This window comes from Amblyomma maculatum, chromosome 3 (genome assembly GCF_055883805.1).
Source record: "Amblyomma maculatum isolate TAMU_Amacu chromosome 3, ASM5588380v1, whole genome shotgun sequence".
Taxonomy (NCBI): Eukaryota; Metazoa; Arthropoda; class Arachnida; order Ixodida; family Ixodidae; genus Amblyomma; species Amblyomma maculatum.
Genome location: NC_139346.1, coordinates 51,597,431 through 51,613,101, shown reverse-complemented (window position 1 = coordinate 51,613,101; position 15,671 = coordinate 51,597,431). Strand labels below are relative to the sequence as shown.

General features: G+C 44.4%; 1 protein-coding gene across 1 annotated transcript in view; it reads left to right on the top strand.

The window, feature by feature from the left end:
* Positions 1 to 1,105: 1,105 nt before the first annotated feature.
* The window catches only part of LOC146194750 (monocarboxylate transporter 9-like), a 52,392-nt gene continuing 37,826 nt past the window's right edge, over positions 1,106 to 15,671 (top strand). The window contains exon 1 of the mRNA XM_084596110.1: positions 1,106 to 1,289. Within this exon, the coding sequence (XP_084452236.1) occupies positions 1,118 to 1,289 (172 nt within the window). The 5' untranslated portion in view covers positions 1,106 to 1,117. The remainder of the gene's footprint in view (positions 1,290 to 15,671) is intronic.

The following is a 15,671-nucleotide window of genomic DNA, read 5'->3' as shown; positions in this document are numbered from 1 at the left end:
CAAGCCCGGACCATTTCAAGAAAGTCACAGAGACATTGTTTTATTAACACCAGGTTGTGTTTGCCCAAACCTCATGTAAAGCCCTCACGTAAGGCCCCTGAGGTATCTGAAATAAATAAATAATTATGCCTGAAGGCGTCCAAAATAATGCGGCCAGGTCTGCGTCTAGCAATTATAACTTTTCATCTAAGGTCACGTTTCTTAAACACCATCTCGGTGTGGAATCTTTAGCTCACCGCATAAAATATTTCAGATTACAGACCATGAATGGCATCTAGTCTGGAAAGCTGGGCATTAACAAAGACCGGTACCTGCTTCACCTCACTTTTTCTAGGCTACTTGATCATTATTGAAAGATTTGAGAAATAAAATACCGGCGAGATGTGTATAAAACCTAATTCATGCCACTGACGATTAATGACTAAAACAGGCTGCCAGCTGCCATCACTTAGTATGGTTTGGTTTGTTTTGTAGGGTTTAACGTCCCAAAGCGACACAGGCTATGAGAGAAGCCGTAGTGGAGGACTCCGGAAATTTCAACCACCTGGTGTTCTTTAACGTGCACTGACATCGCACAGCACACGGGTGCCATCACTTAGTACTGCACGGAAAGTTTATTTCAGGATTTCTTATCAGATATGTGACATGGCGCGTAGTTCTCTTGCGCAAGTTTTCTTATAATTTTGTCGTTGTGTGTCTTCATCACTATATGCGGCGCGAAGTTGCCCCCTTCAGTGCACGTTTCTCATGCTTCAATATCTTTTGTGATATTTTCTTTATTTTATATTTGTTTCTATTTTCTTTTATATTTTATACTTATACTATTTGATATTTTATATTGATATTATTTGTCATGCCCCCTACCTGCGCAATAATGTTTCCGGGCGCTGCAGGACCCTGTAATAAATGAATAAATAAATAAGTACGTAAGAGCGCAACGAGCTTTTTTCCACCACGTATTCAGTGAAACAGTCCGCCAAAAATCGTAACAGCGCTTCTTTTTATATATTGCTCTGCTTGTTCACTTTCCCAATCTTCTATATTCAGCCAATCAGCCGATATGAAACGACTTGACACACATCTTGCCGCGGCGCCACCCTCTCGTCAACAAGTAGCAATGGACACTTGCTGGGGCGTGCCCATTGCCGCAGCAGCCTCGGCGTTTCTGCTGGTAATGGCTAGCTCGTGTTATGGATACTTCTACGTGCTCTTCGTGGAAACGTACGCGGTCAGTCACGAGCAAGCGGCCTGGCCGTCGAGTGCGTTGGGGATCGCCGGCAGCTGTACAGGTAAGGCATGTTTCCAAAGAAACCAATCCAACGCTGCAAAAAAGAAAAATTTCTATTTGCACAGCACAAACTCTGTGCTACTTTTTTCGACATGACTCAGCTAAGGAACCGAAATTAATGTCTTGTTTCGAAGCGAAAGCTTCCCTACCCGTATCAGACCGCAGCTTCGCATGACTCCAGATAGCCTAGTTCTGCGCATGCGCGTGACGTAACAGCCAAAGCCAGCTGCGCAGCCACCTTGTCAACCTCTGCCAGCGTTTCCTAGCAACACTTAAGAGGTGTGCGACTCTTCCTTATTAAAAAAAAAATAGTGTCCATCAGGAATCGAACCTCCATCCCTTAGATCCCCAGCCGAGCGCTTCGTCGCATGCCACGCCACGGATTTTTTTCTTTTTTATTGCATGGAAAAACTTCCATCAAAAAAGGAAAAACTCCACCTACTTAAACTTTTCCAGGTCTGGTTACCGGGCTGCTCAATACGAGTAAGCCATATCCCTAGCCCGACAATTCACCATAATCAAAACATCAAAATCTGGGAGGCACACACATGCATCTAGATACGGCATCCAGTTTGGAGGTTCTTCACGTACAGCATATGCACTTTTCACCAAAGCACACTGCTCCCGAAACGCGGATTTGGATGACTCGGCATGCCTGCCCATCATACGGATCTTCCAAAGGCTAAACAGCCCCATAAACACAAACATATCATAAGGCACGACAGAGTTATTGTCAAGAGGCTAAAATCTAACAGTATATGGTGCAATTTCAATGTCCTTTTTAAGAGTTCTTTATAGTATGTCCCCATAAAAGCATGGCATCATGGCATAGAATCAAGCAATGATCAATTATCTCTGGCACGTTGCAGAGACAGCCATTCAGCGTCCAGGGCACGAACATCTCCTTATCATGAAGAAATGTCTTGACAGGCAAAGTCACTGTGTGTAGTTTGAAAAAAAAAGCGTTTGTGCGCCTGCCTAAATGCACATTTGCCTAACACGTTTTAGAGCAGTGGTGTCCAAAAACCCCAGATAAGACTGCCGATACAACGGTGTAGGGAACAAAGATTCAGTGAGAACCCGGGTCATCTGCTTTCTTGAGAGGCTATCAGGTAATCTCTAGAGAAAAGCACAATGAGGAAATTGAAAGCGTCAGCAACCTCATTAAGTAATCCCCTTAAAAGCCCCTCACAAGGCTGCCTAGTCAATGCGATTAAGTAAGGATAATGAGAACTAAGACGTCTAATAAGTACAGCTACACAAAACGGGAGATTTGCCGATTTGAAAAAGAAAATACGGAAAACAAGTTGATGCACAAACAAGTGAACAAAGCCCGCTCCACCAAACTCTATGAGAAGGAGCAAGTTATCACGCCGCATCGGTTGCCATTGAGAGCGCCACACAAATATTGCAAATATTGCATGTATTGCTTGTACCTTCCTCCTAGCACAATGCAGCACTTGGACATACGCAAGATTTGAAACAAAAATATGCTACAGACCTGTGCCCTAGCAAACACTGAGAGTTCCCTACCAATCCAAGCCTGTATTTGTCACCGCGTAGGTACAATTTTAAAATTCCAGCAGGCTGCGCTGTTGCGACTTGATGCTGCGCAACCCCTAGGTACTGAAGAGGGTTACAGTTCCCAGCATATGCCTCCAAAGCAGTTTGATCTAGTGCCCCAGTTGCCCAAACAAAAGCCTATCAAGTTATCTAAATTAAGAGCCGCGCCTAATACATCGCAGAACTGTTTAGTCAAGTGTTAAACCTCCAGAACACTCTTTTTGTCAAAACAAAAACAGGGCGATATCGTTAGCGTAGGCTAAAATCTCGACTTCACATTGAGCAAGAGAGAAACCACGCATGGGGCTGCACACTGGTAATTATACTGAGACAGAAAGGCTCCAGATATAAGGCAAACAACAATGAAGATAGTGAACATCCTTGACGTAGAGATGGTTCCAGTTGTATTAGTTTCGTTATCTCCTGATTAATTAGTCTTGTATACTAGTTCTTATAGCTTAGGCATGCCTTTGAGCAACATGTGACCAATATTTCAATGCTCCAAGACCGCGAGCAAGAAATCGTGACGAACTTGCACCAATCATGCACCAAACGCCTACGTCAGGTCAATTTGAATCTGAGCTACTTGGCTCGTCTGATCTGATAATGTCTCAATTACTGAACATGAAATATGAATCTGTGTTTGAATACCACGTCCTCTGATATCAAATACCTGATGTGAACCTATCAAGTCCATAATGACCAGCTGCAGACAATAACAAAGAGACAGCGCTAACAGAGACGAAGCAGAGAGAGGGACACGACACTCGGCCTCAGATCATGCACCAACCAGTCCAAATTTCCACCCTTTTGAATTACAGGGCGGAATCTGACGATATCCTTCAACAAATTTCCAACGAATATTATCTTTGCTTTCGCGAATTAAAACTCTGTGGCCGGAATAGAAAGTGGAAGGCAGGAAGCCCACATCATAAGATGCTTGGACGACTTCCATCAAAGCAGGCGATAGGCAAGGTGAAAATGTTTTATAGATTTCGCTAGTAATACCATCTGGTCAGGAGATTTCAGGCTTGATGAACTGAAATGGCTGATTTAATTTCGTGAAAAGTGATGGATCCCTCCACTAGAGTACACTTCTCATCGTCTAGTCGAGGAAAGTTCTCAAGTAAGGAATTATAATCGGAACCATGATTTGGATCTTTCCAACTGCCGAACAGCTTTCGATAATAGTCATAGAAAGTAGCGAGGATACCAGAAGCATCACTGTATGTGCAATCACCATAATGCATTTCCAATATTTCCTCCGTAAAACCATTCTCTCTTTCGTCACTGAGGGCCCGACGTGAAGGTTGCTCGTCAAGAAACCTTCAGGTCCTACATCTTATCAGGGCCCTCCTGTATCTTTCCGTCGAAAATTGTTGTAGCTCTGCTTTGACGTTATTAATTCCTTCAGCATAGGCAGCTGGGCTAATCCTCTTTAACTCATGTATATCAGTTAGAGTGCGCCCAAGCTCACGAAAGTGGTGTCTCTTCATAAACACGATTCTTGCAGAGGCTTCAATTGAAAAGGTTTTGGTCTCCTATTTAAAAAAACTTTTTTTTTTTGATAAACTGACAAAATCATGGCATGACCTTACTTTCAAACAAGTAGGTACAGCACGCTCAAAGATTTTATCTGAGAGCAAGCAGTTATTCATCTTCCACAGCTCCCACTATGGTTAAGTATGTGCCTACTGTACTTCCCTACCTGAAGAGACACCATACAGTGGCCATTGAAGAAGGGCCGCACCCAGTACACAAATGTATTTGCTACAGAAATACACATTTTGTCAAGGCGAGCATCAGGGGAAAACTGAAAATGAGTAAATAAATACTGTCTCCTTTTTCCTGCCCCACATACACAAGATTATATTCGCAAGCCAAATCGTTAAGTAATGGAGCACTAGGGTCATATCTCTAACATAGCATTGGTTGGTCCTCATCCCTACAAACACAATTAAAATACCCCAACATTATAATTTTGCGATCAGTGCACATATAGTTAACTAATGACAGAAAAAAAGCCTTCTATCTCGCTGCTTTACGGGACGTAAACACAAATAATTCGCCACTGCACACCTGAAATTGTGAGGTCACAACATATGTCGTCCCTCGTCATTTATGCAATAAGATATGGCAGTCACCTCCAGTGTTTCGGCCAGGAATAACAAACGCTTTTCGGAGAAGCATTTAGTGTGGCTAAAAATAATGTTATATTCCGGCGAAAACGGCTCGAGAGCAGCATCTGTCTCTTCATCGGAGGACAACTTTGTTTTTTGGATTGCTGCTACAGACACGCTCCATTTCTTTAAACGATGCCTTAACTGCTGCTGCCTCCGACGATTACGCATACCCCTCACGTTAAGGGTAGCGGCTTGATATGCGGTGACGATGGCCATTTTTGGTATAAGTCATAATAAACATCATCCCCTAGATTGGGATGGCCCGCCTGCAAATTGGCGGCCTTTCGGGCAGACATCGCCCTCCTTTTTAAAGTGACCTTTCCCGTGGCCTCTACACATTATGCCTTCTGGCCAGCACCATCGATACACACCTTATCATCTGCGGGATGCTTCAAAAGTACTGTGCTGTGCATGTCCTCCTCTGAGACACCCAAGGCTTCGGCCCACGAACCTGCATGGAGCCCATCGCTCGCTGCCACACTGACAGCTGACAGAGAACCGGAGCGCCAGAGATCGACGCCACACACGGCTCACTGTTACCCTCCAACGACGAAGGAAGATAGGCGAGCATCCACTGGCAGCATCGTCTACACTGGCTCCACATGAGGCATATCCAAGCTGCCTTTAGTGACGGGTGGTTCTTGTGCACACGTGGGCCCGGGCCCCTTATCGTGAAACGCTCGTCATAATTCCGGTTGTCTACCGTGAGGATGATAGCGGGATTCCGCGAGTGACAGATACTGCAATGGGCGCGCAATTTGAAAGTATCAAAGACTAAAATAGTTCATTAAGTCACTAAATTAGGCTTACGTCAAGAATGTCACGTCATATAACCAGAAGTAAAGCCGAAAAAGGGTATAGGTAGAGATTGGCGCGCAATTTGAAAGTACCAAAGACTAAAATTAGAAAACAAGAAGTGAATTCATGTGACGTAGAGGTTTTAACGTCACTTAATCAGAATTAGAGCCAAAAAAAGGCATAGGAAGTGATTGGCGCGAAATATGAAAGTACCAAAAACAAAAATGGGTAAACAAGAAGTCAGTTAAGAAACTAGAAGCAACCACAAGCAACCAAAAGCAGCATCCGTGCTTTCGCATTACTACGAGGCAGATTTTGCAGGGCTCTTTAATTTTTTTATTAGAGATAAACATTTCGAGCGAAAGCTCTACTACTCCTGTACAGCAGGGAGTCAGGGAGTTTCGTCTCACTACTAAATGACCTTGAAGCCTGATCAAAGTGAAACCAAGTACGCTCCACAAGGTTAACAATACACGTCAATTGGTTGATAAACACAAAAAAAGTTCTGAAACTGTCACTTTTCTACGTCGACGCCTGACCGCACCTAAAGTGAAAGGGAGAAGGTAGGGATTGCAATAAGAGAAAGATAGGTCTAGTCGAAGGGTGAAAACTAATTTCGACAACTTGGAGATCATGAATATGCACTGCCATTAGTGGGGTGGCTGCGCCGTGCCCTACGGGACTGGGGACATAGGGGACTTGGCCCTTTGCGGCGGACGCTCCTTCCCGCCGTTGTATCTTTAAATGTAGTACTCGCCTCGGTACGTTCGCCCCCGCTTCGTTTGCTGAATAATGCTGTTGCGACGCACGTCCGTGTTCTTTTAGAAACGAAAGCTTGGCTACGCTAGGTAAAGCCAAGGTAGCCGCAGCCAGGCATTAACCATCGAGCGACCTTGACCTGATTAAGTGGGCATGTGTGTGTCCATGATTGCGTTCTGTCCAGCGAAAGTATATTGTGCTTTCCATTTACCAAAGCCTAACTTCAATAAAAAGTATGTTTACCCACCAGGGTTCAAACCCGACTGTCGTCGGCTGCGTTTTGACTGGGGCGAAACGGAGAGGCGTCCGTTTTCTTTGCAATGTCAATGTACATCAAATGTTCACAGGTGGTCAAATTACTGCGGAGCCCTCCACTACGGCGCCTATTTCTCTATTTCAGCCTTCAATTCCTCCTTCCTCGCTTTTCTATGGCGCAGTTAAGGCGTGTGACTTGTTCCTTGTCGCGAACATTTGGTACGTGCTTCAAGTGTTTTGCATGAAGGGAGTAAACGTGCAGAAGATACACAGACTGTTCACGGTCTTAGGGAGTACGTGTGAGCGAACTAGTCGGACCAATTTGTTTTCCTCTGCGGTGTCTAGGTGTTTGTTTTTCGCGATCAAAGTAATTCATTTTTACGAACAGTGATAGAAGTCCGGCTACGGAAACCGTTACCAGACTTTGTTTTGTCGACGTATGAATAAAAGACTACTGTTCGAGGTTTTGTGCACGTGGTTGCATCAGCTTCCCAGATTTTGAAAGCTCGGTCTTCTTGGAATATCTGTCTCGTGTTACAAGAAGAAAGCTTTAGAAAGACGCATATGATGTGCAGCTACCGGTACCGCAATATCGTCCCATATACGACGCAGTTTCAGGAGTTGGCGTCTTAAAATAGGGTTAAGAAAATCCAAATTCGGTCCTTAGGAAAAACCTTCCCTATCCAGCTTCACACTAACACGTTGTTGGTTAAGCCTTGGCTGGAAGAAAAGGGGATTTTCGTACCATGAACTGGAAATTGCTTAATTTGCCGTAAGCCTGAAACAATAGAGCACGACTTTCTGTAATGTTGGGATGCAGTATTTTTATGGGATATTCTGCAGAGAACTCTAAAAAAGGATCCCTTTAACGTCTTTCAGTACCCCTGTTTTGCCAGTACATGAACCAGATACTGTGCCGTAGGCCTAGGTGATGCTGGTCTGTATACACAGCCCATGGAAGATCATGATGACAGTTCGCCATGAAATGTGATTGCCAGGCCTGCTGCGCAGTATTTCATTGAGCATATAAACGCGCGCCGCCGCACATCTGGCCCTGCCAGATATTCGACACGCGGGCGGCACTGCGTCCGATCGCACCGGAAGCTGCTGCAGACGCGAGCCAATAGGAGCGCAGAAAGCTGGCATTTCCAGTTTGACCTTCCATAGTCAACCTGGCGACCATGGCCGACGAGGTGCGCGGCGGTTTGACAACACAAATGTGATTGTCATGAAAATAAACGCTTTATGAAACACAGAATGTCGCATTTTTGTGAGCATACAACCTACTCCCGCGTCGTATTGGATGTATTTCTCCCTGAAGCGAAATGTGCAAAAAGAAAAGAACCGTAGAGCTGTTATCCCAGCGGGAATTCCGAAGTATCTTCGTTCGTTTGATCACGGCACCAAATCCCTGTGCGACCTTTGTACGATTCCTACATTTAGCACTGTAGCGTTGGAATAAGAACCTTCGCGATTTTAACCCAGGTGACAGCGTCGCTTCTGTCACCTCGCTCTGCAGTTATTTTCACTCCCTGATCCGCGTAGGCGCTTGTGTCACTTCGTCGTTCTATGTATCTCGAGCTTAGCGTCCCCTCAGCGCGGCGCTTTTTAACGTGCGACATTTGTGGAAAAAAACGCCGCATGTATTCCTGGCTTACGCATATACAATGCAGAAATTGAACTTGTCGCTGTGAAATCACCGAAAGAGCGATTAATAAAACCGAAAACTTTAAAAAAAAATAACTTCCTTCAGTGTTGCGACGGCCCTCTTACCAAGGTAGCCGAGAAAATGACATCCCATGCCACATGTTTTAGCATAACGCATGTTCTATTCCAGTTTAACCCTGTCACGCTCAGCGTAGCGAGCCAATAACCTCTCACATTTGGTATTTGCCCAAATGAAACTCTTACTTTGCGCCGCAAAGTATTTGGCCTCGCACTATGTCACAAGATGCCTAACCTATACAGTGGAAGTTGCGGGACATTCTACCTCAGATATAGAGCGAAACTCACGGAGACCTCACTGCTCCTCTGAGCAGGCTTCAGCACGCCGATGGGGCAGCGACCGCGCGCCCTGGACGCGGGCACTGCGTAGGCAGCAGAGAGCATAAAAAGCATACAATAGCACGCCCGCACCAGTGTGCTCTGGGAAGATTCAGTCTTCCGGGCCTCTCTCTCGGCCGCTCCTGGAAAGCCTATTGTGTTTCATCGGGCCCGCGATCGACGCATTGTTCTCCTCACCTGTACGGCCGCCGCTACCGAGCAACCCAGCCTTCGACGCCTCAACTAACAGGAAAGCCATGAGAAATTCATTTCGCCAAATACTATTGTTTATTCGAACATTATTTTTGCCTTTGTTTAACCCTACTCTGACTTTGTTATATTTTTTACGCTGTCTTTTTTATGTGACTTTCGCCCATACTTATACCTGGAATACTTGCTTTGTTATCTTTATAGTCTTCTTTTTATTGCAGCATTTTGTTCATTGGCGGGTTTTCTTCTTGCCATTTAACTAGTTATTTTTTATCAATATCTTGTAGTAGCGTTTTATTTTTTTCATTTAATTGTACTATAGTATTATGCAGTGTAAATTGGAGTACTAATTATAAACAATCAAGTGTTTGTACAAGAAAGTGTCCTGTTTTGAACTACGTATTTAACGTACACGTACATCACAGGTTGTCCTGCCTAACTTTTAAATGAGCTCTCAAACCTCATAGAGGGACGACGGGTAACCATAAAAGGGAACCCGCGCCTCTTTTGACCGTAAAGCAGAGGGTTTCTGACACAATAAAAGTACATATTCATTCTATTTTATTATTCGATGATTACGCGTACAAATGGAAGAAAAATTTATATTTTTTGGAAAGAACGATGTGGCCAAAAATAACTATTAAAGAAATCTTTTGACGTAAGATTGTACACCCCGCCGGAGTGGTGCAGTGGTTACGGCGCTCGAGTACTGTGCCCAAGGACGCGGGATTGAATCCCGGCCTTGGCGGCCGCTTTTCGATGGAGGCGAAAAGCAAGGCGCCCGCGTGTGCTGTGCGATGTCAGTGCATGTTAAAGAACCCCAGGTGGTCGAAATTTCCGGAGTCCTTCACTACGGCGTCTCTCATAGCCTGAGTCGGTTTGGGACGTTAAACCCCGCAAACCAAATCAAACCAAACCAAAAATTGTACAAAGTAACTACACAATTGGTAATATCTAAGCCAGATTTGTTAACCTTTCTCACAACATCCCTCTATACATGCATGTAGCCTGCGAATTAAATCTTCATGCGGACAACAAGGACTTCATGCGGACATCGTTTATGCGGACAACAAGGAGTCACACTCTTGGGCGCGCAGGCTGTCCGTAGGCGAACAGCTTTTAAGCGTAGAAACTTTCAGTGGAATGTAATGACGTCTACGCGAGAATAGAGTAACACATATGTTAAGAACTTGCAGTGACTGGGCCCCTTTTAAAGTATCCTAATATTCCACGAAATTCGAAACTACAAATCACCAGCACTCATCAAACGTTGTAGCCAAAGGCAGCGCTGTCTGTTCCGTGAAATCAGTAGTCAAAATGATATGAGAATGTTTTACCTTACTAGGAGTGCGTCCAATAAATGCTCTCGAACTGTATAGATTGCCTCCAGATCGCTATATGAATGCCTTTTCTATAAACAAGTCATGAGGCTCGACCTTGATGAACCTGAGAATGGTTGCTCCACTATCTCATGTATGTAGCCACAAATACGAAACCGCATTCAAAATTGCTGTGTACACGATGCTGACATCCTGTAGGTTTTGTTTGAAATATTTTGGCACTCGATGGCACAGATTGAGCAGAGTACCCTTTGCACGAGCGTTTTCATTGGACCCCACAACCGGGGCTGCTTAACGGCTGAGATCATGCGAGCGGATGGCGTATTGCAATCCTCCAACCAGAGCTGTGGCCTAGTGGTTAGAAGACTGCTCCGCACTTTCTAGTGTTGTCCAGCAATCACAGTGTGGCACGCAATGCCCGGTTTCACATGTTCCTACCTGCCGTCCATTCTTCTTCTTCTTCCTTGATATTTGGCACATACCCACGAAGGGGGATTGGCCAGGGTTCAGTGTGGACTGCCAAATGTCCAACACAAACTGAATTAGTGTAATAAGGTAATTGACAACTAAACAAAAGCGAAAGATTTAAGATCACAAAAGATTGATTGAAAAAATATCAAGAAAAAATTTGGAGTTTTGTAAATTTGGAATGCAATTAGCAAGAGAATCTGTCCGTAGCTGTGATGTAGTTATGTACGTACTGACAAATTTGAGGCAACTCAAATCCTTTCGCACTCGCACCGAAGGAGAGTAGAAGCGGAACCGATAACGTAAATCCCAAGCGTGCAATTGGAGTTTCTAAATGCACCTTCCTCTGATGTGAAAACCTTCGGCAAGCGAGAAGGAAGTGATCAATATTTTAAATTTCACCGCAAGCCTCACAAAGGTTTGTGGGGCTGATCCCGCATCTACATAAATAAAGATTTAAGCGAGGAATCCTGCATCTCAGGAGAGTCATTGTAACCTCACACTGCCGTGATTTACATGCTCGAACTTTCCATGAGTATATGAGATGCTGGTATTCGGCTGTAGATAGCAAAGAATCATTGCATGTAGCGGCTAGGTATTGATATCGCTGGAAACGGGACATTCAAACATGGTGATATTAGGAATGGTACATGAAACAGATGCATCAAGAACTGATTTAGCCAGGAAATCTGCCGCTTCGTTCTGGAAAATACCGCTGTGACCGGGGACCCAGATGAAGCGTATTTCTTTCACCCACCCCGGTATGAAATACTTTAGTGAACGGCTCAACAGAGCATCCCGTGCTGACTCCAGTGACAACAAAACAGAAAGAGAGTCTGATAGAAAAATTATTTTTGATTGACTGCAGGGAACTTTTAGTAGTGCTAGCCCAATTGCCATAAACTCTGCTAGAAAAATCGGTGTGTAATCCGGGACACGCACCGAAAACCTCCAGGAAAGAGACTGAAAAAATTCCAATCACTGCTTTGTGCGCAATCACAGACGCATCAGTGGCAATTACAGTGTGATCAGGGAGCTTTTCAAGGTGTTCACATAGGAGACTGGATATTAGACTTGGGGGTAAGTGCTTCACATTAGATGGAAATATGGAATCATAATTTATATCCACAAGGGACGTTGAGCAACCAATAGGACATATAGAAGCAAGGTCCACACCAATGTTTGCTAAAATGCTCCGTGTGAAAACAACCTGGGGCATGCAGACCCTTGGCCACTGGTGCGCGAGAAAGAGGGCGGGGTTTGACACAAAAATAGCTATAGCCACACCGGGAGTAGCCTGAAATGATTGCAAGAATGATCTGACAGTTAGAAGGCGGAAACGGGAGTTAAGGTCCGGAATGCGGGCCTCCAAGTACAGAACAGTGGTAGAGACACTGTGGAAGCCCTAGGCAGAGGCGCAGTGCCCGTCTTTCTAAAAGCAGCAAAGGATGCAGCTTTTATTTTGGACACCCAAAAAAAAGAATGCAGCCAAATTCCAGAATCAGTCTCACATAGGCTTTGTACAAAAGTAGAAGAGCATCTCGACCCATACCAAATTTCCTGTTACTTATCCGTGTCAGCCTACCAAGGGCACGTTCACCTTTCCGAACATTAGACCTGATGTGAAGCCTCCAATCCATACTAGCATCATACGTAATGCCTAAATACCGCACAGATTCCACTTGATGTATGACATCTGAGCGGTAGTTTAACGAAACATAAAAGGGGGTTATGGCTTTAAAAACTAGTACACTACTTTTGGACACATTTAAAACCAATTTAATTTTGTCCAACCAGACCTCAAGTGCATTTAGGTAAGCCTGTAGTGAACGATATAGATCACGAATATCTGTTGCCGAGGCGAAGAATGCTATGTCATCTGCATATACATATACAGTGACATCAGGATGAACCGGAATATCGCACATTAATATATTAAAAAGGAGTGGGGAGAGCACAGAGCCCTGAGGCACCCCTCTTGTCTGTGCATAGGTGTCTGAGGTTAATGTGCCGTCAGTGCAAAAGAATTCTCGTCCTTTCAAAAATTCCCTGTTCCACGCATAAATTTAGAACTGAGGACGTAATAATGACAACTTGTTAAGTAGAATGGAATGTTCAATGCTGTCATAGGCCTTAGCAATATCAAGCGTCACTAACGCTGATACCTCCTCTTTGTACATTGCAAGGCGAATCCTGCTTTCTAAATCTACATGTGCAGACCATATTGAGCATCCATTGCGGAAACCAATCTGGGAAGAACTCAAAGCATTAACCTCTGAGATATGCTTTGAGAGGCGGCCATGCACAATTCTTTCTATTAATTTTACTAGATTCGAAGTCAAAGCTATTGGCCGAATGTTTTCAACATGAAATCCTTTACCAGAGTCTTTCAAGAGCAATATAATTTTCGCCACTTTCCAGACGTGAGGCAGCCATGCAGATTCTAGTGATTCATTAACCAGATCCAGGAGATCCTGAGTGAAATCATTTGCTAAAATTTTGACCATACCTACCGTAACGCCGTCCCAACCTGGAGCAGAGTTTCTCATGGAAGAAATCGCAGATAGTAGTTCTCACCTATCAACCTCAACATAATCTAAGCAGGAAATTGGAGCGTGCAAGGGAGCTCTGCACTGCTCCTGGAAACGTAATGCTAGTCCTTGCGCAATTTGTTTCAACTCATCCTTTACCTCCTGTGGGGACAACACTACTAAACTTAATGACTGTGAAAGGTGCGAGTTTCTATTTCGTTCCATGAAACAATACAAAGCCTTCCTGTGCTTAGGGTTTGACAAATAAGTACTTAAATTTTCGTTGTACTCGTCCTTTGCCTACGCTATGGCTCTTTTGAATGACGCCGAAAAAAATTTGTAGTTTATCCAGTTTACTGGGCTCTGGTTATAAGAGAGGCTTTTCCATGCTGCTTTTCTACGGCGGAAGGCTTTCTCACACGTGTCATTCCACCATGGGGATGGCGACTTATTGTTTACTGTAGACCGCACAGTGAACTGGGAATCTACAGTAACATTCGCAATTGAGGAAAATACCTTTTGTGCTTTGTCGGTCCTACATGAACAAAGGTTTGATTTGAGGGAGGAGCTTAGCGAAGCTGCATATTTGGCGTTGTTTACTAGTTTACCGTCCAAAGTTCTATCTCGTGTTGTGCTCATCATGATGGTAAATGTTATTGGAAAGTGGTCGCTAGACGTACCACTATCTACTGTGGACCACCCTCCTATACCTATCCCACCGGCTGCCAGGGATAAATCGATGAAAGATTGCGAATTTCCGCGCATGAAGGTTATAGCCCGAGAATTGCAGCAGCGCACAGCATTTGCCGACATCCACGTCCATAACAGCTGTCCACATGAGTCGGAGTATTTATCCCAAAGAGTATGGTGCGAGTTAAAATCACCTGCAATAACTACCCTATTAGAATTTGTAAGTAATCTGTCAAAATAGTCTGTGCTACATACACCTGTGGGGCAGTAGACGTTAGCGACTGTGACAGGGCCACAATGCGGCAATGTGATATATACAGCTAAAATCTCACATCAGGATTCATTATTGTTTTGCTTATTTTTGCCCGGTGACATAATTTTGACGATATCAATGTTAATAAACAACCGCCCCTACCGTTTACACGATCGGCGCGGAAAACATGATATTTCTTTAAGGTAAATGACTTTGCGGGGGAGAGCCAAGTTTCTTGTAAAAGCACTATGTCTGGCTTATGTGTTGAAAGGAGAAGATATAAATCTGGAAGTGAAGATACAATAGAGCGACAATTCCACTGCAGAGCTTGTACAACTGCCATAATTACTTATCTAAAATTGAGGCCGCAACAGCCTCTTTTAACACATTGGTTTGCTGTAAAACTTTGGAAGGCCCTTTTTAGTATTGGTCTGGGAAATGGAGGACTGAGAGGGTGAGCTAGAAGCACGGCGCTTTTGAGTAGGGCATGCCATTTCAACATCATTAGAGCAAATACCTTTGCGAGAAATGCCTACAGGGACACTCTCGATTGGGTGCACTTGAGCCAGCACTACAGGAGAATCTGCATTTGAACTTTCAGTACAGCTTTAAGATGAAATAGATGCTGGAGTCAGCACAGGTTGAGGTGGACAAAGTGACTGGCTACCAACAATACTAGACAAAGCTTCAGTAAAGCTGGTAAGCATACGCTCAACCACGACAGAAAGGGCTTTTTCAACCGTTTTCACAATTTCGGTAGACAACGTGGTCTCAAAGTCTGGAGTAGAAGGGCGCACACAGTTGGCATAAGTGTGCCTTTTCCGATCAAGAAGGGCATAAGCATCTGCTCGAGAGCAACGATTCTCTTGAATTAATTCTAGTAACGCTTGCTCCTGAGATCGTTTCTCACAACTGGGGTCATCAGCCGAGCGCTCGTTACTACACAGACAACAGCTAGGTTTTGCAGCGGTACAGCTATTAGAAGAGTGTCCTTCCCCACACACCCTGCATCTTGTCGCAGACTTACACGCTCGTCCACTGTGTCCAAATCGCCAACAGTTGGTACATTGAAGGGGGCGAGGACGTAGCGGGTCAATGCGATAAATAATTGGCCAAATTTTTAACTCAGATGGACACATGAGACCGGCAAAGGTTGTTATAACTGACTGTAGCAACACGCACCCCGGCCACATGCGAGAGCAGCGATACACTGAAAGAACACCAGCTCCTGCGTCCTGAAATTCCTCCAAAATTTCTTGAGCAGTAGATGCAGGACCTACTCCACGCACA